Genomic DNA, 24,403 nt, shown 5'->3' on the forward strand with positions numbered 1-24,403 from the left:
AGGGGGTTTCATGGCGGCGGCACCGCGGGCCATCAGACGAGGTCTGGCGGGCCGGATTTGGCCCGCGGGCCTGGTCTTTGACACCCCTGCCCTAGGGGGTGACATCACTATTACAGGCAATCTACTCCGTCTCCACATCATTTTTCTCCTCATACATGTCGACACAAACGTACCGACACACAGCACACACACAGGGAATGCTCTGATAGAGGACAGGACCCCACTAGCCCTTTGGGGAGACAGAGGGAGAGTTTGCCAGCACACACCAAAGCGCTATATATATACAGGGATAACCTTATTTAAGTGTTTTTCCCCTTATAGTTGCTGTATTGTTAATACTGCGCCTAATTAGTGCCCCCCTCTCTTTTTTAACCCTTTCTGTAGTGTAGTGACTGCAGGGGAGAGCCAGGGGAGCTTCCCTCCAACTGAGCTGTGAGGGAAAATGGCGCCAGTGTGCTGAGGAGATAGGCTCCGCCCCTTTTTCGCGGACTTTTCTCCTGCTTTTTTATGGATTCAGGCAGGGGTTAAAATTCATCCATATAGCCCTGGGGGCTATATGTGATGTATTTTCGCCAGCCAAGGTGTTTTTATTGCTGCTCAGGGCGCCCCCCCCTAGCGCCCTGCACCCTCAGTGACCGAAGTGTGAAGTGTGCTGAGGAGCAATGGCGCACAGCTGCAGTGCTGTGCGCTACCTTGGTGAAGACAGGATGTCTTCTGCCGCCGATTTTCCGGACCTCTTCTGTCTTCTGGCTCTGTAAGGGGGCCGGCGGCGCGGCTCTGGGACCCATCCATGGCTGGGCCTGTGATCGTCCCTCTGGAGCTAATGTCCAGTAGCCTAAGAAGCCCAATCCACTCTGCACGCAGGTGAGTTCGCTTCTTCTGCCCTTAGTCCCTCGATGCAGTGAGCCTGTTGCCAGCAGGTCTCACTGAAAATAAAAAACCTAAACTAAAACTTTCACTAAGAAGCTCAGGAGAGCCCCTAGTGTGCACCCTTCTCGTTCGGGCACAGAGATCTAACTGAGGCTTGGAGGAGGGTCATAGGGGGAGGAGCCAGTGCACACCAGATAGTCCTAAAGCTTTCTTTAGATGTGCCCAGTCTCCTGCGGAGCCGCTATTCCCCATGGTCCTTACGGAGTCCCCAGCATCCACTTAGGACGTTAGAGAAATAACAACTTGATGTAGATTATAAAATTACACACAGTATATATTGAACAACATAAGTAAAATGAGAATACATTACCATAACGGGCAGCTGAGAGAATGGACATCACCAACAGATGATAAGGTGGAATCTGGTCTGCATAGCATATTCCCATTTACTTCCCTGCAGGATGTGGCGGCCCATCTAGCACTGCAGCTGCCTGCTTATCCCAATGAGAAGGTTTCCCTTGCTCGGCCCCTTATGACACAAAATGCCCATAACTAACCTGTCTCTATTTTTGGTGAGGAGATTGCCTTCTATTCCTTCCATTAAGTTTTCGAAGCAAAGGTGCATGGCTTGCTGTTTCTCGGGGGGCTGACTGCTGACGATGCTTCTCCGGAGGTCCGAGAAATACTAACAGACAAACAATGAGAGATGGGGGAAAATGTGAGGCGTTGTAAGATTGGTGAGCAGAGGACATGGCAGAATCGTGGGTGGCAATAAGTTATGAGGTCCCTACCTTCTCATTGAGGAGGATCAGGCCCAGTAATGGTCGGCTCATAGACCACTGATTTCGACAGTCTTCAAATATGATGATGTTGAGAACCGTGGAGAGCATCTGGAAGGTAATGGGAAATATGGATAAAATATCAGGAGAGAACGCGATTTGTAATGCAAGTAACCTCTCCTCTAACCCACTACAGCTATGACAGCAGCTGTCTGAGATTTGCAGAATGGAGTCAAGCTGAAAATAGGTTGCTGATTCTGGCTCCGACCTTCTCCCACTGCCCGGGACCTGCTCGGCGCCATTATTAGTGTGGCCTGGGTCCTCTCTGCTGCACTTGCTTATCTGTTTGGGTGCTGGGATTAAACAGCGCTGGCAGCGGCTCTCAAGGACAGAGCAACAGTGCTGTACACCAGAGCCTTCCTACCGTGCTGCACACAGCATGTTGTGACCGGCAGCCTACATGCCGCGCATGTGGTTTTGTAGAAACAGCGCTGTATTCAGGGGAGGGCAGAAGGGGAGAGTGCACCCTCCAGGCAGCGTGGACCGCGCTCGGCTTACCTGCACGAGACCTCAGGTGCGCGGCGAGCAGTAAGGATGATAGCAGGACCTTTTCAATATAAGCCCTGACAGTCCTTTCCCTGACACTGTCAGATCGCTTGAGAAACCGGACCCCAAGTTCACATAGGTGGCGAAAGGCCTCCATGAGATTTTTATCTTTTAGACCAACGTTTGCTGGAGCCCAGCAGAATGTGACCGGCTCCCTCTGTGGTATGCGGTTTGCATTCCGCTCGTCAGGATCCCGGCTGTCGCACTACCCACGACGGGGGTACCATACCGCCGCTAGTATACCGGCGAGGTAGGTGATTCCCTCTCTATGGGTGTCCACAATACCCATAGAGGGAGAATAGAACCTGTAGCGTGGCGAGCGCAGCGGGCCCACAAGGGGCTTTGTTGAACTCGCCCCCCTGCCAGCATTCTACAGTTTGGAATGCCGATGTCGGCATATTGACATCCGGCATTCTGTGCACGGGTAAATCATACCGAACCCGCCTCGACACACATCATAAAAACTAGGGCTGATGGGAGATAGAGGGGGATGAGTTTACACACTCTTTAAAAAAAATGAATATGCCAGCTCCCGATAGCCACCCGTCTATATCCCCAGTGTCCACAGCCTCCAGTGTCCCCTAGTGGACGACAGAGAAAATAAGAATTTACTTACCGATAATTCTATTTCTCGTAGTCCGTAGTGGATGCTGGGGACTCCGTCAGGACCATGGGGAATAGCGGCTCCGCAGGAGACAGGGCACAAAAGTAAAAGCTTTAGGATCAGGTGGTGTGCACTGGCTCCTCCCCCTATGACCCTCCTCCAAGCCTCAGTTAGGATACTGTGCCCGGACGAGCGTACACAATAAGGAAGGATTTTGAATCCCGGGTAAGACTCATACCAGCCACACCAATCACACTGTACAACCTGTGATCTGAACCCAGTTAACAGCATGATAACAGCGGAGCCTCTGAAAAGATGGCTCACAACAATAATAACCCGATTTTTGTAACAATAACTATGTACAAGTATTGCAGACAATCCGCACTTGGGATGGGCGCCCAGCATCCACTATGGACTACGAGAAATAGAATTATCGGTAAGTAAATTCTTATTTTCTCTGACGTCCTAAGTGGATGCTGGGGACTCCGTCAGGACCATGGGGATTATACCAAAGCTCCCAAACGGGCGGGAGAGTGCGGATGACTCTGCAGCACCGAGTGAGAGAACTCCAGGTCCTCCTCAGCCAGGGTGTGCCCCTGACCAAGTAGCAGCTCGGCAAAGTTGTAAAGCCGAGACCCCTCGGGCAGCCGCCCAAGATGAGCCCACCTTCCTTGTGGAATGGGCATTTACATAGTTTGGCTGTGGCAGGCCTGCCACAGAATGTGCAAGCTGAATTGTACTACACATCCAACTAGCAATCGTCTGCTTAGAAGCAAGAGCACCCAGTTTGTTGGGTGCATACAGGATAACAGCAAGTCAGTTTTCCTGACTCCAGCCGTCCTGGAAACCTATATTTTCAGGGCCCTGACAACATCTAGCAACTTGGAGTCCTCCAAGTCCCTAGTAGCCGCAGGTACCACAATAAGCTGGTTCAGGTGAAACGCTGACACCACCTTAGGGAGAAACTGGGGACGAGTCCGCAGCTCTGCCCTGTCCGAATGGACAATCAGATATGGGCTTTTGTGAGACAAAGCCGCCAATTCTGACACTCGCCTGGCCGAGGCCAGGGCCAAAATCATGGTCACTTTCCATGTGAGATATTTCAAATCCACAGGTTTGAGCGGTTTAAACCAATGTGATTTGAGGAATCCCAGAACTACGTTGAGATCCCACAGTGCCACTGGAGGCACAAAAGGGGGTTGTATATGCAGTACTCCCTTGACAAACTTCTGGACTTCAGGAACTGAAGCCAATTCTTTCTGGAAGAAAATCGACAGGGCCGAAATTTGAACCTTAATGGACCCCAATTTGAGGCCCATAGACACTCCTGTTTGCAGGAAATGCAGGAATCGACCGAGTTGAAATTTCTTCGTGGGGCCTTCCTGGCCTCACACCACGCAACATATTTTCGCCACATGTGGTGATAATGTTGTGCGGTCACCTCCTTCCTGGCTTTGACCAGGGTAGGAATGACCTCTTCCGGAATGCCTTTTTCCCTTAGGATCCGGCGTTCAACCGCCATGCCGTCAAACGCAGCCGCGGTAAGTCTTGGAACAGACATGGTACTTGCTGAAGCAAGTCCCTTCTTAGCGGCAGAGGCCATGAGTCCTCTGTGAGCATCTCTTGAAGTTCCGGGTACCAAGTCCTTCTTGGCCAATCCGGAGCCACGAGTATAGTTCTTACTCCTCTACGTCTTATAATTCTCAGTACCTTAGGTATGAGAAGCAGAGGAGGGAACACATACACCGACTGGTACACCCACGGTGTTACCAGAACGTCCACAGCTATTGCCTGAGGGTCTCTTGACCTGGCGCAATACCCGTCCAGTTTTTTGTTCAGGCGGGACGCCATCATGTCCACCTTTGGTCTTTCCCAACGGTTCACAATCATGTGGAAGACTTCCCGATGAAGTCCCCACTCTCCCGGGTGGAGGCCGTGCTGAGGAAGTCTGCTTCCCAGTTGTCCACTCCCGGAATGAACACTGCTGACAGTGCTATCACATGATTTTCCGCCCAGCGAAGAATCCTTGCAGTTTCTGCCATTGCCCTCCTGCTTCTTGTGCCGCCCTGTCTGTTTACGTGGGCGACTGCCGTGATGTTGTCCCACTGGATCAATACCGGCTGACCTTGAAGCAGAGGTCTTGCTAAGCTTAGAGCATTGTAAATTGCTCTTAGCTCCAGTATATTTATGTGGAGAGAAGTCTCCAGACTTGATCACACTCCCTGGAAATTTTTTTTTTTCCTTGTGTGACTGCTCCCCAGCCTTTCAGGCTGGCATCCGTGGTCACCAGGACCCAGTCCTGAATGCCGAATCTGTGGCCCTTTAGTAGATGAGCACTCTGCAGCCACCACAGAAGAGAAACCCTTGTCCTTGGAGACAGGGTTATCCGCTGATGCATCTGAAGATGCGATCCGGACCATTTTTCCAGCAGATCCCACTGAAAAGTTCTTGCGTGAAATCTGCCGAATGGAATCGCTTCGTAAGAAGCCACCATTTTTCCTAGGACCCTTGTGCAATGATGCACTGACACTTTTCCTGGTTTTAGGAGGTTCCTGACTAGCTCGGAAAACTCCCTGGCTTTCTCCTCCGGGAGAAACACCTTTTTCTGGACTGTGTCCAGAATCATCCCTAGGAACAGCAGACGTGTCGTCGGAGACAGCTGCGATTTTGGAATATTTAGAATCCACCCGTGCTGTCGTAGAACTACTTGAGATAGTGCTACTCCGACCTCCAACTGTTCTCTGGACCTTGCCCTTATCAGGAGATCGTCCAAGTAAGGGATAATTAAGACGCCTTTTCTTTGAAGAAGAATCATCATTTCGGCCATTACCTTGGTAAAGACCCGGGGTGCCGTGGACAATCCAAACGGCAGCGTCTGAAACTGATAGTGACAGTTTTGTACCACGAACCTGAGGTACCCTTGGTGAGAAGGGCAAATTGGGACATGGAGGTAAGCATCCTTGATGTCCAGGGACACCATATAGTCCCCTTCTTCCTGGTTCGCTATCACTGCTCTGAGTGACTCCATCTTGATTTGAACCTTTGTATGTAAGTGTTCAAATATTTCAGATTTAGAATAGGTCTCACCGAGCCGTCTGGCTTCAGTACCACAATATAGTGTGGAATAATACCCCTTTCCTTGTTGTAGGAGGGGTACTTTGATTATCACCTGCTGGGAATACAGCTTGTGAATTGTTTCCAATACTGCCTCCCTGTCGGAGGGAGACGTTGGTAAAGCAGACTTCAGGAACCTGCGAGGGGGAGACGTCTCGAATTTCCAATCTGTACCCCTGGGATACTACTTGTAGGATCCAGGGGTCCACTTGCGAGTGAGCCCACTGCGCGCTGAAACTCTTGAGACGACCCCCCACCGCACCTGAGTCCGCTTGTACGGCCCCAGCGTCATGCTGAGGACTTGGCAAAAGCGGTGGAGGGCTTCTGTTCCTGGGAATGGGCTGCCTGCTGCAGTCTTCTTCCCTTTCCTCTATCCCTGGGCAGATATGACTGGCCTTTTGCCTGCTTGCCCTTATGGGGACGAAAGGACTGAGGCTGAAAAGACGGTGTCTTTTTCTGCTGAGATGTGACTTGGGGTAAAAAAGGTGGATTTTCCAGCTGTTGCCGTGGCCACCAGGTCCGATGGACCGACCCCAAATAACTCCTCCCCTTTATACGGCAATACTTCCATGTGCCGTTTGGAATCTGCATCACCTGACCACTGTCGTGTCCATAAACATCTTCTGGCAGATATGGACATCGCACTTACTCTTGATGCCAGAGTGCAAATATCCCTCTGTGCATCTCGCATATATAGAAATGCATCCTTTAAATGCTCTATAGTCAATAAAATACTGTCCCTGTCAAGGGTATCAATATTTTCAGTCAGGGAATCCGACCAAGCCACCCCAGCGCTGCACATCCAGGCTGAGGCGATCGCTGGTCGCAGTATAACACCAGTATGTGTGTATATACTTTTTAGGATATTTTCCAGCCTCCTATCAGCTGGCTCCGTGAGGGCGGCCGTATCTGGAGACGGTAACGCCACTTGTTTTGATAAGCGTGTGAGCGCCTTATCCACCCTAAGGGGTGTTTCCCAACGCGCCCTAACTTCTGGCGGGAAAGGGTATAACGCCAATAATTTTCTATCGGGGGAAACCCACGCATCATCACACACTTCATTTAATTTATCTGATTCAGGAAAAACTACAGGTAGTTTTTTCACACCCCACATAATACCCTCTTTTGTGGTACTTGTAGTATCAGAAATATGTAACACCTCCTTCATTGCCCTTAACATGTAACGTGTGGCCCAAATGGAAAATACGTTTGTTTCTTCACCGTCGACACTGGAGTCAGTGTCCGTGTCTGTGTCGACCGACTGAGGTAAATGGGCGTTTTAAAGCCCCTGACGGTGTTTGAGACGCCTGGACAGGTACTAATTGGTTTGCCGGCCGTCTCATGTCGTCAACCGACCTTGCAGCGTGTTGACATTATCACGTAATTCCCTAAATAAGCCATCCATTCCGGTGTCGACTCCCTAGAGAGTGACATCACCATTACAGGCAATTTGCTCCGCCTCCTCACCAACATCGTCCTCATACATGTCGACACACACGTACCGACACACAGCACACACACAGGGAATGCTCTGATAGAGGACAGGACCCCACTAGCCCTTTGGGGAGACAGAGGGAGAGTTTGCCAGCACACACCAAAACGCTATATTATACAGGGACAACCTTATATAAGTGTTTTCCCTTATAGCATCTTAATATATAATAATATCGCCAAATAAGTGCCCCCCCTCTCTGTTTTAACCCTGTTTCTGTAGTGCAGTGCAGGGGAGAGCCTGGGAGCCTTCCTAGCAGCGGAGCTGTGTAGGAAAATGGCGCTGTGTGCTGAGGAGAATAGGCCCCGCCCCCTTTTCGGCGGGCTTCTTCTCCCGTTTTTCTGACAACCTGGCAGGGGTTAAATACATCCATATAGCCCCAGGGGCTATATGTGATGTATTTTTAGCCAGCATAGGTACTTTCATTGCTGCCCAGGGCGCCCCCCCAAGCGCCCTGCACCCTCAGTGACCGTTGGTGTGAAGTGTGCTGAGAGCAATGGCGCACAGCTGCAGTGCTGTGCGCTACCTCATGAAGACTGGGAAGTCTTCAGCCGCCGATTTCTGGACCTCTTCTCTCTTCAGCATCTGCAAGGGGGTCGGCGGCGCGGCTCCGGTGACCCATCCAGGCTGTACCTGTGATCGTCCCTCTGGAGCTAGTGTCCAGTAGCCTAAGAAGCCAATCCATCCTGCACGCAGGTGAGTTCACTTCTTCTCCCCTAAGTCCCTTGTTGCAGTGAGCCTGTTGCCAGCAGGACTCACTGAAAATAAAAAACCTAACAAAACTTTTACTCTAAGCAGCTCTTTAGGAGAGCCACCTAGATTGCACCCTTCTCGGCCGGGCACAAAAACCTAACTGAGGCTTGGAGGAGGGTCATAGGGGGAGGAGCCAGTGCACACCACCTGATCCTAAAGCTTTTACTTTTGTGCCCTGTCTCCTGCGGAGCCGCTATTCCCCATGGTCCTGACGGAGTCCCCAGCATCCACTTAGGACGTCAGAGAAAATATATTGAGGGCAAGATGAAACAGATCAAGGTGTCAAAACATTTGCTTGGATAATCATGTGACAGTTTCCCTAATATGCCGAAACCAGGAGTTGTCGTGGTCCACTTTTGATTAATTGTCACTTCTAGTCCATTGTGCGAACTTCAGTCAGTGCTTTACATATAATGATATGGATAGGATCATCACATGTATTCTAAGCAAATAAATTCACATACCCTTTAAAAACTGCTATAAATATGTATCTATGGCAGATAATAAACCACAAGTGTGTGGATCACTGGGTCAACCAGAATTAAGTCAACAGTCAATAGGTTGACTCCATATGGTAGACAAGCTACAGGTCGACAGGGTCAGTAGGTCAACATGTAAAAGGTAGACAGGGTCAAAAGGTCGACATGAAAATGGTCCAAAAAAAGTGTTTTTATTTGTGTGTGTAGTCCACATGGATTGTAAATGATGAAAAAGTTGAAAAAACTCCCCCACAAACAAAACAAAAATCCTCTAAAAACTTGCATCAACCATGACGACCATTGGAACCTGTTGATCTTTTGACCATGTTGACCATATGGGGTCGACCTACAGTATCAGCCGGATCCCATGCCACACACCCCTACTAGAAATTAGAAAAGGCCTGATCACATTGGCCTAGTTTATACTTTGACAGCTCCGGAATTTGGGAAATTAAAGCATCACTACTGATCTGCCTGTGTATCTGCTGTTGTGTAATATTGTGGTCTTTTATCTATACAGCCGGCCTGCCCAACCTGTGGCTCTCCAGCTGATGTGAAACCACACATGCCAGCATGCCCTGCCACAGTTTTAGCAATCCCCAATATCAAAACTGATTGGCCAAGCCTGCCCTACAGGGAACCAGGAAGACGAGAGTGTGAATAGGGTGCCTCACCTGCTGGATCATCTCCGGATGCTGCTGCATTATGTGCAGGAAGCGCTCGCTCTCTTGCGGTGGGGGCGCCCCCCTTTTCTTGCCACTGCGGGACAGCTGCTTGAAGAGGTATGTGACTATGTGGTCTAAACAGGAGCAGCAGCCTGTACACACCATGGTGTCTGTGGAGATGGACAACATTACTCATAGTAGGAGAACAGCTGGAAATTATCACGTGACTAAAGGCTACACTCCGCTACCTACTCACCCAGAGCAGTCAGCCCCTCTGAGATGGAGGACAGAATGTACATGATTACACGGGGCTCCAGGCTGGCGATGAAAGACATGTGATCCTGAGTCAGCACCTCCAAGAGCGAGTAGTACGACTGACTGAGCTTCGGGTAATCCTACAATACAACATAGGAACACTGGCTGTGACACAGATGTAGACTATCTGCCTCCTCTGGTCCTCACTTCACTTTCACTGCTATTGCAACTTTGCAATAAATACACTATATGCATGTTGATACCATGGTAATAGACATTTAATGGATGCAAATAAAAACCTAATATAAACTTTTAAACTATTACAAGAGAGTGATCCAGTTGTCATCTCTTGAACATTTCTTTGTAAATATGTTAAATCCTTTACTCTGAGGCCACTGGGGGACCCTGGGATACTGGAGTATAGAGTACTGTGACAGGAGCTTGGGAACCTTCACATTAACCTCCAATAGTTCTAGCTCCTCCCAATAACAAAGCCCTAGGGTAGAAGCAGGAGTACAGAACAAGAGAGGAGACAACAACAACAACAACAACAACAACAACAACACTAACAACTATGAATAAACAAAGATAATGAACTAAGAACAGAAGGAAGAATTAAAGAGTAAAGGGAGAGAGGGTCCAATGTTCTCCAATAGACACAGAAATTGGGATTGCAATCTCTGGCTCCTATGGATATAGGTCTTCAATGCCCAAAGAAATAAGAAAGCCCACTGCTTTGGGGACTTATTTCAGGTGGAAGGCTGGAATCACAATGTCCTGATTTAGATGAAACTTGGAAACCACTTTCAGCTAAAAGGAAAGAGAATAGCTCTGAGAACAGCTCTGTCTTCATTATACATGCGTTATGGAGACCAACTGGAGAGAGCCCTGGCTCCAAAACTCACTTAGCTGTGGAGACAGCAAAATAGGAAGGCAGTCTTCCAAGTAAGAAAATCCAATGGTTGGAGAGGAGGGTGCTTCAAGGCTATCCACCCAGCCTGAGATCCCTAGGAGTGGATGCCTTCAGGATCCAGATAGACGTGGTGCCGGTGGTCATGTGACTGATGCCGGAATCTCAACACCACTCTGGAGACTGGCGCCGGAACACAGACAGCCGACATCCTGAAGGTAAGTATCAGGGACGCTGTTAGGGTGGGGGTTAGGTTTAGGCAATAGGGAGGGTTAAGCACTGGGTGGGGAGATGGGGTTAGCCCTAGGCCCCACCCCCGAAGGTTAGGGTAGGAGAGCGAGTGAGAGGGGGTGTGGGTAAAAATATTTATCCCCTCCGACGTCTGGTTCTCCAATGTCAGGATGCCTGTGTCAGCCATGGGACCACCAGCATCCTGACCGGGATTACATACCGAACCCCCAGGAGCTGTTGGGGGATGGATGGCGGCTGCACATGCATCAATCCCTGAAATCCCTGTTCTCTCTGACTGGAAACAGAAGGCCAAGACATAAAAAATTGTAAGAGCAGAGTTTTAAAACCCCTTCCAGACCCTCCTCCAAAAACAGCAACAACCAGTCCAACCAAAAAGAAGAGAATGGAAAATAATTTGCTGCACACCTTGAGGAACAGATCTCAAAAAACTGTGCTAAATCCTAGCAGAAGCCAAGCTCCCTTGCCCTGAGCATGGTCTAAACCAGAAAACTGCTTAGCTCCATGGATTGTGGCTTCAGCAGTCATGACATAGCCAGCCGAGGTAAGCACTGATAAGGGAAAGCAAATCTTGTCTAGGAGGCTGGCTCCAAACTGGGTCTACTGCAATGCTTAGAATGTCTAGGTTCCATGACCTACTTGGCCAGTCCAGTGCTACTATAATCGCCCAAATGGCCACTCTTCTCACCTTAAGTCCCTGTGAGAGAATCGTTACTTGAGGGAACAGGTAGGTCAGAAATAAGTTCCAAGGGACAACAAGGTGTGTACCAGGTATGGCTTCAGATCCCTTTTCTTGGAGCAGAACAGTGTAACTCATGGCTCAGCATCAGTTTCAACATGTCAATATCCAACATCCTGTACACAATCTGCCAGAAGACTCTTGGGCGAAGAAAGCATTCTCAGGATGAAGGGTCTATCTGTGGATTATATCTGCTTCTCAATTTCCTACTCCCAGGATAGAAATTATGGTGATTGCTGGAATGTTTTGCTTCATATATTGTATGATCCCGTTGGTCGTTAACTTTTAGTGCCCACTGGTGATTAGGTAATCGCTATGGCACTGTCTGATTGGATCTTCATGGCCCTTTGTTGCAAAAAACAGTGTCCTTTACTAGAGTGCTGAAAATGGCCCACCTACCGAGATCTTTACTTCAAGAACATGTGACAAGAACTGGACAGTGATAACATACATAGAGATATAGGGATACATAACAGAGATATAGGGATAATCGACCATGCAGCCAAATTACGGAGAATCGCTGTGCTATAAGGCTAATTGAGATGGGGACAATCCTTTAATGCTATAGACAATACACCTTAATACTCCCCCACTGAAATACATTAGTTTTCCGACACTGGGGTGGTAACAGCCATTCTATAAACTCTTGCACTGTAATAAGACTGCCTGACATTATACGAATGCTATAATATTATTTGTAGAGCTAGATCTAAACCTGCAGTCTGACACACATGTGGAGTTGCAGAATGTAATTACCAGTAGATCACTGTGTGGCACAGACAGCAGTAATTTGACAAAGGTCTGAAGAGCATTATCCAGAGCTTCATCCCCGTACAGGCGGAAGACCCCAAAGTTGACGTAGCTGCCGCTAAGAGCAGCTTTTAGCACCGAGAAACATATGGAGATACCCTTCAACTTCAGAACATAGAGCTGCTCCTTAGGAAGCTCCCCCAGGGTCAGGATCCTGTTACCTGATGGTAAGAAGAGAGACTGACATGCTTACACACATACATGTACTCCGATAACATTTCTGCCTAATAGGAAGTGACTATTGGGGACATGAGAGAGCTGCGGGAAAGTACCATAGGTGGTGATCATTTTACTGGTCTCTCGGAAGAGAAGAATACCATTCGGAGATGAGACATCAAACTGTAGCCTCTGTGACCTGTAGGGAGAGACACGACCACAGTTAGTGCATGCAGGATGGGATGGGGTGTGCTGGGAATGAGAGTGGAAGATAGGAGCTACTAATAATAGGTAAATGAGATTACAGATAAAAGTGCCTGGAAAGGAACATCACAGAGGTCAGGACACTACAAGAAGTAGGTTGGACAATGAATGTGACTGACAGAAAAGCGATAATAAATCATGAACACAATTAGAGATAGATGAATGCTAGTGGAAAGAAATATACAAACCTGTTGTGTACCAGCTCTGCCATCAGCTTGAGGATCGGTGTAGTACAGGCCGGATCATGGAACCAAAGTTCTAGAGCTCTCTGCAGGATGGGCATGTAAGCTGGGTATCTGAGGAAGGCTAAGGAATAACATGGAGCAGGCCCGCTACCCTTATCACTATGACTCGAGATCATTCAGTGGCTGCTGTCTGCCCAGCATCCTATCTGATTCACTCACCTTTATTTGGGCCGTCATTAGACTCTTCGTTATCACCCTATGGACCAAATGGAACAGGTAGCGGGTTTTTGGAAGTACTGAGATTTCAGAGAGTTGGCAAACAGATTTAAGGGCAGCACGTATAACGTATAGCATAGTGGTTAGTATTACTGCCTCACAGTACTGAGATCATGCGTTGAATACTCGGTCATGGCCAATTTGTGGGGAGTTTGTAAGTACTTACCATGATTGCGTGGGTTTTCCCTGGGATGCCCCAGTTTCCTCCCGCACTCCAAAAACTACCCAGGGTAGGTTTACTGGCTTCTGACAAGAAAATTAACCCTAATGTGTGTGTTCATGTGATAGGAAACATAGATTGTAGGCTCCACCGGAGCAATGACTAATGTATTCTCTGTACAGCGCTGCGGAATAAGTGTGCGCTCAATAACTGCTAACACGTATTAAATAAAGCAGCAATCTTTACTAAGGAAAAACCAACCTGCTTTTGCCTTCATGAACATTGCAGATATAAATCTGAGCACTAACTCGCCGAAATCTCAGTACTTTCAAAAACCCTGCTCCCTTACCCCATATCGTGTGCCTTGTATGTAGGCAGACAGAATGGGACACACTATTATAAGGGGGCTGTGTTCTTGTGATATTTTGCTTACGGAGTTCCATTGCCCTGTATATGCAAAATCACTAGAGAAACAGAGTTCCTGGCTGAATAATGGAATCCCAGGCTGGCCCATGTGGGAGAAGAAGGGATAGTGCAACATGCAGTCACTTTCTGTGTGCCATCAAATGCAACACTCACCCTGTCCCAAGACATACAGCACATACACTATCAGGATACATCCAATCAAACAGCATCATGAAACTACTCTTCGCGTTGAATGCAAAGGCGATTCCTCTCAGGTCTCTCACCAGCCCAACCAGACTCCTCTAGAGAAAGAAGGAAGTGTTACACGTCAGCTTTATAGCTTCTTACAGCAGCCCAACATTTATCCACTGCATCTAGTAACTGGAGACTGACTGCTCTGTATAGAACTCATTTATACAACAGGAGGTATCTCTGGTCTGTATCTCAGTATATAGGATGCAGTCCCCAGTGTATATATCACATTTATACAATAGGATGTATATCTGGTCTGTATCTCAGTATATAGGACGCAGTCCCCAGTGTATATATCACATTTATACAATAGGATGTATATCTGGTCTGTATCTCAGTATATAGGACGCAGTCCCCAGTGTATATATCACATTTATACAATAGGATATATATCTGGTCTGTATCTCAGTATATAGGATGCAGTTCCAGTGTCTATATCACATTTATACAATAGGATGTATATCTGGTCTGTATCTCAGTATATAGGATGTAGTCCCAGTGTATATATCACATTTATACAATAGGATGTATATCTGGTCTGTATCTCCATATATAGGACGCAGTCCCCAGTGTATATATCTCAGTTATACAATAGGATGTATATCTGGTCTGTATCTCAGTATATAGGATGTAGTCCCAGTGTATATATCACATTTATACAATAGGATGTATATCTGGTCTGTATCTCAGTATATAGGACGCAGTCCCCAGTGTATATATCACATTTATACAATAGGATATATATCTGGTCTGTATCTCAGTATATAGGATGTAGTCCCAGTGTATATATCACATTTATACAATAGGATGTATATCTGGTCTGTATCTGCATATATAGGACGCAGTCCCCAGTGTACATATCACATGTATACAATAGGATGTTTCTTTGGTCTGTATCTCAGTATAAAGGATGCAGTCCCCAGTGTATATATCTCAGTTATACAATAGGCTGTATATCTGGTCAGTATCTCGGTATATAGGACGCAGTCCCCAGTGTATATATATCACATTTATACAATAGGATGTATATCTGGTCTGTATCTCAGTATATAGGACGCAGTCCCCAGTGTATATATCACATTTATACAATAGGATGTATGTCTGGTCTGTATCTCAGTATATAGGATGTAGTCCCAGTGTATATATCACATTTATACAATAGGACGTTTCTCTGGTCAGTATCTCAGTATATAAGATGCAGTCCCCAGTGTATATATCTCAGTGTATATCTGGTCAGTATCTCAGTATATAGGATTTGTGATTGGTCAGATTAAATACGAAGAATAGAGCTAGACCTGGTCCTGAACAAGGTAACCAGCTTTGCCCACTGTGTGTAGACGACAGGTACACTTCAACAGGTATTACATGTATTTTTCTACATTACATTTTAATAGCCATTTCCAGAGTGCAGAGCATGTTATTATTAGGGATGACAGTAATACCTCTGAGTGCTGTTTTATTAGCATATTTCTTATTACCTTGGCTTCCTGCTCATTGAAGTTGTTGGTGTTGAACATTTGGGCCATTGACTCGAAGGCAGCAGTGAGAGGCATCATGAACTGGGAAAACTGTTCCTCATCCTCTCCTAAAGACACAGACAGATGGTGACTACAGCATCATAGGCAGAACCTACACACCATGCTCACTGCTTAAATCCCATAGCAATACCTAAGTCCACCATGAGGAGGCGCCCCAGTGCAGTGTAGAAGGTGGTTCGGCAGCGCATGTCTGACAGGTTGGACTGGCTGTTGATCCCCAGGAAAGAGAAGTGCTCGCTCTGTAACACAGGACATTGTCACGTTGCAGGACTGTATCACATACATGCCCATTGCCCGATCAAGCATTAAAGACATTGGGACACTGATTTATGAGCGGATAATACATGGATATCTTAATTACTGAACAGATTATGAGAACTTCTGGGTTCATCTCATATCACTCACCCCTCTCCGGGCCATAGAAGCGTAACATGAAATACATAATACTGATGCTAGCGTAGGATTGCCTCTATGTAGCAGTGATAAGCACATGTCTGCTGTTACTCTATACTCTGGCAAACACCAAGTGAGTTGTTACTGAAGACCAAATGACAGACAAGAGATCAGCGCACTACTCCTAATATTTCCTGCTGTTCTTAGTGATGACCTGGAGCAGCCTCGGATCTGTGCACGTGTGTCACCAGCACGGTCTCTCTTCTCAGGTGTCATGTTCATTTTTGCAAAAACATTTAAAAAACTGAAACATGTGAGGTGTGGCACATTGATCGTTTCACTTTCTTCGTCACCCCTTCTGCTGATGCCAGGGGCAGCTGATATGTTTTTAAGCTATCTCCTCTGGAACCCAAGGTTATTGTCTAGAGCTAAGGTGGAAGAGCTATTAACTCCTTAATGACCAACCTACAACTAGAGATCTCACACCTCACAGTGCGTGCATCAATCAGTGTTACATCTGAGGAAACATCTGGCTTCTCACACTCCATGGGGTCAATCCAATAAGCTACAAATTCATTCACAGCGCGAGTAAGTGTGGTTATATGCTGCACAGTACCACCACACTCCGGGGTGAGATCGGACTGTGTGGAGGGCAACTTGCGATGACGGTGCCGGCATTTCTACGCCCTCTTTGCGGTTTATTGGATTCACTCCATTGTATGTCTCCTCATTGGCAACGTCAGCTTTCAGTTTGCAGAGGTCACCCAATTATTTGCTGTCTATGCAGACAATCAGACACATGGATGGCAATAATTTCAGCATGATGTTAAATAGCTCCTGGAATGTGCACCCGGAGCTATTCAATTGGGTGCGCTGTAAACCCTGCTGCAACTAGAGGATTTCTGCTTGCACCCTCCTGAGGAAAATGGAAATCCAACTAAACTAGTACCGAGAGGCTAGCTGCAGGAGTACCATGTGTGCTGATGGCATCGTACCAGGCTCTTAAGCCAAAGAATGCAAACCCCTGGCTTTAGGTGTGGTAAACTGAATTTCCCGACTTACTAACTAAGGTGGGAGCTTTTTAGAACTGGCGATGTTGCTCATAGGAACCAATCAGATTCTACTTAACATATATCTAACTGCTTCTAGAAAATAATAGATAGAATCTGATTGGTTGATATGGGCAACATCACCAGTTCTAAAAAAAAAAAACACCTTAGTAAATGTATCCCTTAAGTGCCGGGCACAATGCGGAAAATTGAATAGATCCGGCCTCTCAATCCTCGTCCTATCCAACATTGTGCTGAATTGAATTCTCCCCCTTAGAGGCTACAAAATGAGATATTACACAGATATAATAATGAATTTACAGCAATTTGTCTGGAAATGCAGCTCGCATATTTGATACGTTACACTTTAAAGTAGCGCTGTTACTATAATTCAGATTAAAAATAAAATAAAAAAAGCATGTGATCAAGTGAAAAGAACTGACATTTCTGGTCTTTTTCCTCCTCATTTATAACTATTTGTGTATGCCTGCCTGAGCAATAAACCATACGATATCATTAGGTAAGAGGTATTTCATAGTCACTGGTCACACTTCGAGATGCTCCGATCCTGGAAATACTCCCTATAGTTTGCACTTACTGTGTGGTTGTTTAGCATGAACTGGACGGCGCTGAGTTTCACCAGCTTCCGGACACTGCTGTATGTGCGAGAGGTTAAGGAGAAAGACAGAACACATCGCTGACCATATCACAGACTGTTAGGTCTTTGTACGGGTGTAGTATGGTATGCCGGCGGCCGGGCAACCAGCATACCGGCGCCGGGAGCCCGACCGCCGGCATACCGACAGCGTGGCGAGCGCAAATGAGCCCCTTGTGGGCTATACTGTGCGGTATACTGTGCGCCTGGGATCCCGACAGTCGGCATATTGAAGACCACCCCTTTGTACATACTGCCTTTCTGCAAAGTATTGGCCTTACTGATTACTGCCTACTGTAACTTGCTTATAGAATCCCACCATACACCCTCTCCCATCTTATCATTAAAATGAAGTCTCGCCATTCTCTGCAATGAAATGATGTCTGTACTAGGTACTTTCAATTTAAGCATGTTTCAGATTCCTCCCAACAGCCTGATGGCGCTACAATAATCCTTCTCGCCCCAACCAACTTGATGTAGTCTTTCTTGCACCATATATAGAATGATGTGCCTGCCCCACTGCAACTGAGTCTGATAGTGGCCACATGTGAGGTACAGCCTCTGTTCTGGAGCCAGCCCTTCAGGCACTACCACAGTTCTCCTTACAGGTGAGTGTATTCAGCTTCTACCAGTTATTTTATAGAATGTCCTTGAATGATAGCAAGAAGCGAATTGCTACGGGGAACTCCTCCACTCTTTAGAAGGCGTTATACACCTCAGTTACAGGAGACTGGCACTTTCAGAGTAACCTCCTGAAGCACAAGCTCCTCCTCTCTATCCCAGAATCCTGCTGGGAAGCTCAGTACTGTCCTCAGAAAGCCCCGATGACAGAGCCGAGAGCATAGAATAAGCAGGAGGGGACAGAGCCAGGTTCATCGACAAAAGAAATGAAAATTCTAACAAAGATGAAAAAACAAGAGTGCAGAGGGAGAGTGCCCATCGCGCCCGGTGGACTCAGAAAGAAAGTATTAACCCCATTTCTCTTTTATCCATCTGGGGAACACAGGAAATATCCCACAGCTGTCCCTGTGGAAGAGTGCGCTGAGAAATTATGCTATGGAAAAGTGCTCTCAGAAGTTGTGCTGTTCCACACCTTTACATTAAACAATGTTGAAAGTTTCCAAATTTGTGAAGATGTGACCCAAAGATGAGGAGCTTGTATGACAACTGCTCAGCTGAGGCAAGATGCCACGTCACCTAAAAGGCACCCACCTTTCCAGTAAAATGTGCCATAACCAGTACAGGGACAGGCAAACCTGTCCCAATGTAAGCCTTATTACTGTATAATTACTCATAGCAATGACCTTCCTTTCTTGTGGGCATCTTAAAGACCAAAGGTCATTCACCCTGCACAATTCCTGGTTCCTCTGTACATAGGTCCTCAAAGCCCTAACCAAAGTCAGACAGCAAAGAGATCCCTCTTCCAACGGACATGTAGCATGGCCTGAAACCAAAACAACAGTATTCCGATTAGGATGGAACGTGGAGGTCACTTAGGGCTGAGAAGAACATTTACTGCCCCACTGATGATTGCAATAAGCCACCGGTGTGGCCTTGTCTGACTGGAACTTAACTGTCCTTCCTTACAAAAAAATGACATTGTCTGCTTGCTGCGGCTGTGGGATGCAGATTACATCCCGCCACACACACACACACACACACACACACACACACACACTACACTCTACACCACAGTGACCACCAATCAGATGAAAGACAAAATCCTTTTGAGGAGATGCACAAAAACAATGCACTGTTAGTGGGCCTTGAGGATAGGACTGAGCAGCACCAGTGACAAACTATATCAATAATTACAATTGTTTTGTGATCATTATCCTCATCTGTATGTATTAAAGTGCAAATGTCTGGACAGCAAGATATAGGAAAAGCAGTCCAGACGGCAGCATTTTGATACATACAGATGAAGATGATCCAGTGTTATCTACAGCCTTCAACCTCCGAAAAAACCCTTTTTGGATCGTGATACATTTGGCAACATTGCAGTGTCCATAGAGCACATGGGAACGGAGATGCTCTGAAAGATTTTTGTGTAAAGGGGCCTACACACGGTGCGTTATTTCTTCCGATATAGACTATATAGTCCATATCAGAAGAAAATATAGTGTATATCGCACCATATGTATACACTATGCGATACCGACGTGCATCCCCAGCGGCTCGGTATCGCAAGAAAGAATAGACTGTGCAGGCAGTTTTCACTAGAAAGTGTACAATCTAGTTTCTAGTATAGGCAAATTTGTATATAGTCAAAATCGCACAGTGTATATAGTCAATATCGGTAGTTCTGGGCTCCGGGGAGTTCCAGGGAAATCGCAAAGTCAAAATCGACCATAGTCATTATCTCACCCGTGTGTACTCGCCTTAACTCACAAAATGTCCGGCATAAAATCACTGATACAGATGGAGCAACGCTAATCGTCGTCAACGCGCACGTGCCCCATTGAAAGTGAATGGGAGCATCTGTGTATGCTCGTCGACGGGCCGAGGCGCGTCTAGGCACACCGCTCGTCCCCGCCTGTGATGTAGCCACGCTCAATGAGTGTGGCTCCATCTGTACCTGCAGCCGATACTAAAAGCCACAAAAAACATGCGGCAAAGGCTGTTTTTCTGTGAAAACACGATTGATAACATCGGCCTCTCTGACTGTAAAGCTGGTCCTACCGCTCTGCAATGTCACAAAATGTGGTGGCCCCAAAACAATTGTAATGTCACATAATCAACCAATCAAATTGATGGCATTGCTACTGGGCATGATGGAATATTGTAAGATGATCACCTGTCTACATGCGCATTTTCAATGACACTAGCAGGCCATAGTGAAACCAAACATTTGTGTGCAGGGACTTATAGTCAGCAGACATAGGTTTTGACCAGAGATGGATGGAGAAGCTGCTTTTGCATGCATTGGGCGCGTCCTTTGAGTCTGTGCCCCCCCCCCCACTACGGCCATAGTGCGCGTGCACGACCCTTCACCATGTGATCACATGATGATTGACAGGCGATGGGCGTCCGAGGGCGGCTGCGGGAGCATGATCTGCGTCCATCTCTGAATAACCCCCATAGTGTTTGCTGGACTGCTACATGAATGTTCCTCCCACTGGAACCACTACACCTCCCAGGACACAAGCTTCTACTGTCTATTGTAGTCTACACCCCTATATCACTGTGCTACTGTGCACTAATCCACTGCAAAGTGTTTAGGATATCCTATGGACAAGTCATTCAGCAGCTGCAGAGTCTTGGACGTTATGGGCTCACAGCGACCCCAGTACTTGAGATTCGTGATTCTGTAGGGAAGACAAAAGAACTTGTTAATGCTTCTGTTACTGAGAATGTCTCATAAAGCTGAGAGCGGGTGGTCACACTCAGGTCTTACATTTTACCGATGAAGATACTCAGCACCATGGTTTCATCATTCAGACCCAACACTTCCGAGAGACGGCGGTAAAGCTGCAGCGGAGAGAAGGAAGCGGAGATCAGACAACAAACATGACGTGTAAGCGGCCTCCTGTTTTCAAGTCTGAGATCAATTATATATTCTTCATGTTATATACAGAACTTCTCCTCTCCAACACCGCATAATAACTAGAAGACTAAGTCCCCTCTCACGGACTGTACAATGCACCATTCTCTTCACTGCACTTTGATATGGACACTGTGGCCCTTTCCCACCCCACCTACCTTGGATGACTTCTGTACTTGATCCCCAATGTATATTTTCCTGAATTGCTCAAAGAAGCTCAGCATGGAGAGTTCCAGCTTCTCATTGCCAGCCTGTGCCAGGCGCGAGTCTGTGAGGTTCATCAGCTGCAGCACTCTGTCAGAAGGCAGAAGAGAGAATAAATGAATTGTATATATAACCGTGTGTATAATGTTCCAAAAGAACCAGCCTCAGAGCATTGGTGCCGATGTGATCAAAGCAACTTTGCAGTGTGCCAAGTGTATTTGATTGGCTAAATGGGAAGCACCAGGAGACCTGGAAAACATGAACTGTTTGGGGTTTTGTGAATGGAGTTATGCACTAGCTAAAGGTAGATGGTTAAATCAGAATGTGCTGCTATTGTGGCTGCTGAATGGATAACTATTGGCTCAGGGGGTTATTCAGAGTGGTTAGCACACTAATGGGCAAAAACCATGTTGCACTGCAGGTGGAAAGATGCAGGTGGGGCAACCTGGTTTTGCCTTGTAAATGTTTGCTGCTTCAACAAAACGTACGAGTTCGGCTGGAATCTCAGAGCTCCGGCCGTCTCGCATTGCATTACATCCAGCCCATAGTCATAGGACGTAATCACTGATCCCCACATTACTTATCATTTACCTAGCACCCTCTAGAACATAATAGATAGAATCTGGTTAGTAAATATACCGCTCAGTGGTTCAGTATACATCATCCCCTTTCTGATGCGGTTACATCTTTATTGCAGAGCGATACATTTGTTACATATTGTAGAATCATGTATTAGAACCAAGTATCTTCTTGTATCTCCTTCGTGTGATGTGGGTTTTCTTGCAAGGTATAAATCCCCATAGTGATGAGGTATTTGGCATATTCCCTTATTACACCCTGTATTCATGCCTTCTCATTATATGTACCACGTAGACTAAGCAGGTATATGCTGGTCTTATCCCTTTTATGTTAGAATATCGTACACACGTAATATCTGAGCTACACACTAAAAGAATTTTTTTTTTTACGTTACAGATTTCTGCCACATCATACTGCATTTGCGTATGTCTGCCCGCAAGGAGAATGACATAGTGACAGGGAAACATAGGAAATATGGGCAGATTATTGAGAATGTACACACACTGGTCGATATTGAGAGATTGTGGCATAGATCTTTGGTTTGGGACGACAGATTGGAAAATCGATCGTTCGTGTGTGTGGGCAAGATTTTCCTGAATTATTGGCAAATCGCCCGTTTGTACACACTATACAATAACTTTGGCCATTCTCCCAATTATTGGCAAATCGTGCCAATCAATGTATAGCGTGTGCTTAGCTTTATTACATGATTTATGCCAGACATAAAAAAATTTTTTTTTTAAATTCATCTGACCTGGCGTACGGACGATTGGTGTTTTGAAATTATTTGAAAAATTGAGAACAATACTTCTGTAGTGAGTAAACGTGTAACACTGACCCACATACAATCTACATGTGACTGAGAGCTCATCAATTACACCTACAAGTATTTTTTTCTGTATTTGCTGCAAATCTAATACGTTCCCTGCTTGTGGATTCATCATCTGTGGTTGCTTCCTTAATTTGTTTACGGCAATCACTGATCTAAAGCCTGAGCATGTGACGCCGGCATCCACCACAGCTCCACCCGGCAGTACAAACAGACACGAGCGATCTTAAGCCCTAATGCAGGCATGGGGCTGATTACAGGACCCAATACTGAATTGCTCCGGGCACTTTACCTGGGTTATCACACTGCACGTGGCAACCCTCACCTGACTGAATCACGCCTCAATGTTCTGTGTTTGCATTCTTTGATCATATTTCAAATCCTGCTATAATTTCAGGCCTTTATGCTTTATTATTATATCTGTGAATCTCATCATTACATGGCATTTAATGTGAATGTGTCTTCTAGCGGTGATGTCTCCTCATCTAGCAGAACAGATCTTAAAGCACTTTCAGTCGTTTGCCTTAAAACACTTTCTAGTGCCCCTGTGGCTGATACCTGCATCATTCTTATAAGCCCCAGGAATCAGACCATATTCATTTGGTTCTTTAAACTTGAGGTCTCCCAAAGTGTTCTATATCCCAATCCTTATACATGTACTTCGTATTGATGTGCATCATGCTCGGTAGAACTTCCCATTGTAGCTAATGTGAAAACCCCATATTGAATCTGCTAATTATAGATACAATAAGCCTTAGATACCCTTCCTGCCACCTCCTTAAATTAAACAATACTACCAGTACCTTCTAAACTGAACAGGACACATTACAGCTGCTCTGCAGAGCTTCATACGTACCGACACACCAGTTCTCCGTCCATAGCATCCTGCTCATCGGTGCTGGCAAAAGAGACCCGGCCGCCAATCACTGCGCCAATAATGTAAACCAGCCAAGTGAGTCGCCCTGATCCAAAAGAAAGGTGACAGTTTATAGGCTGAAGGAATCAGAGGAGACGTCCAAGTGCCAACATCAGAACGTACGGACACTGGCAACATGCTAAAGATAGTCACAAGAGAGAAAGTAGATCAGATTGAGCCTATAGATATTTCCTATAACCCAAGGATAAAGTAGATATCACCCACTAGGAGAAGGTGGAATGATGGGTTCCTGCCAAAGGAATCCCCTATCTGACAATATTTCACAATCGTCCACTTTATATAGGCGATGGGCAGACAGACTCAGCGGGCGCATTCAGGACCACAAAGTTGACTTATTGACTGTATGCCCCCTCATAACACTACAGGGATCCCATGCAAGTGGAATACCTGAAACAGCACTTATTTGATTTGCTGTAGCATTGCTGGCCCGGTCTATGAACCCACACATACATTTCTGCAGTCTTCCAGTCACATTATGAGGGATCAGCACTTGGAAGGCTGGTTCCTTTAGTGCTACTTGGAGATCCCAGGGGTGGCTCCTAGGTAAGCTAGCCCTCAATTTGGGTGTATTTCTGTACGGGCCTTTATCATGAGGCCTTACAAGACAATTACATGGATCTAAGTGCGTACGGGTATGGGTCATTAGGTCGAC

At 46.5% G+C, this 24,403-nt stretch overlaps 1 protein-coding gene across 3 annotated transcripts in view; it reads right to left on the reverse strand.

Annotated features, from left to right (window-relative positions):
• The window catches only part of XPO7 (exportin 7), a 144,210-nt gene that overhangs the window by 11,045 nt on the left and 108,762 nt on the right, over positions 1 to 24,403 (reverse strand). For all 3 annotated transcript variants that reach the window (XM_063931824.1, XM_063931822.1, XM_063931823.1), the window contains 15 exons: positions 23,671 to 23,776; positions 21,361 to 21,496; positions 21,056 to 21,129; positions 20,883 to 20,966; positions 17,602 to 17,662; positions 15,692 to 15,800; positions 15,502 to 15,608; positions 13,985 to 14,073; positions 12,934 to 13,041; positions 12,598 to 12,680; positions 12,272 to 12,486; positions 9,619 to 9,757; positions 9,372 to 9,532; positions 1,662 to 1,760; positions 1,428 to 1,555 (listed from right to left, as the gene is read on the reverse strand). In XM_063931824.1, coding sequence (XP_063787894.1) covers positions 1,428 to 1,555; positions 1,662 to 1,760; positions 9,372 to 9,532; positions 9,619 to 9,757; positions 12,272 to 12,486; positions 12,598 to 12,680; positions 12,934 to 13,041; positions 13,985 to 14,073; positions 15,502 to 15,608; positions 15,692 to 15,800; positions 17,602 to 17,662; positions 20,883 to 20,966; positions 21,056 to 21,129; positions 21,361 to 21,496; positions 23,671 to 23,776 — 1,699 coding nt within the window. The remainder of the gene's footprint in view (positions 1 to 1,427; positions 1,556 to 1,661; positions 1,761 to 9,371; positions 9,533 to 9,618; positions 9,758 to 12,271; positions 12,487 to 12,597; positions 12,681 to 12,933; positions 13,042 to 13,984; positions 14,074 to 15,501; positions 15,609 to 15,691; positions 15,801 to 17,601; positions 17,663 to 20,882; positions 20,967 to 21,055; positions 21,130 to 21,360; positions 21,497 to 23,670; positions 23,777 to 24,403) is intronic.

Source organism: Pseudophryne corroboree, chromosome 6, assembly GCF_028390025.1.
Source record: "Pseudophryne corroboree isolate aPseCor3 chromosome 6, aPseCor3.hap2, whole genome shotgun sequence".
Classification (NCBI taxonomy): domain Eukaryota; kingdom Metazoa; phylum Chordata; class Amphibia; order Anura; family Myobatrachidae; genus Pseudophryne; species Pseudophryne corroboree.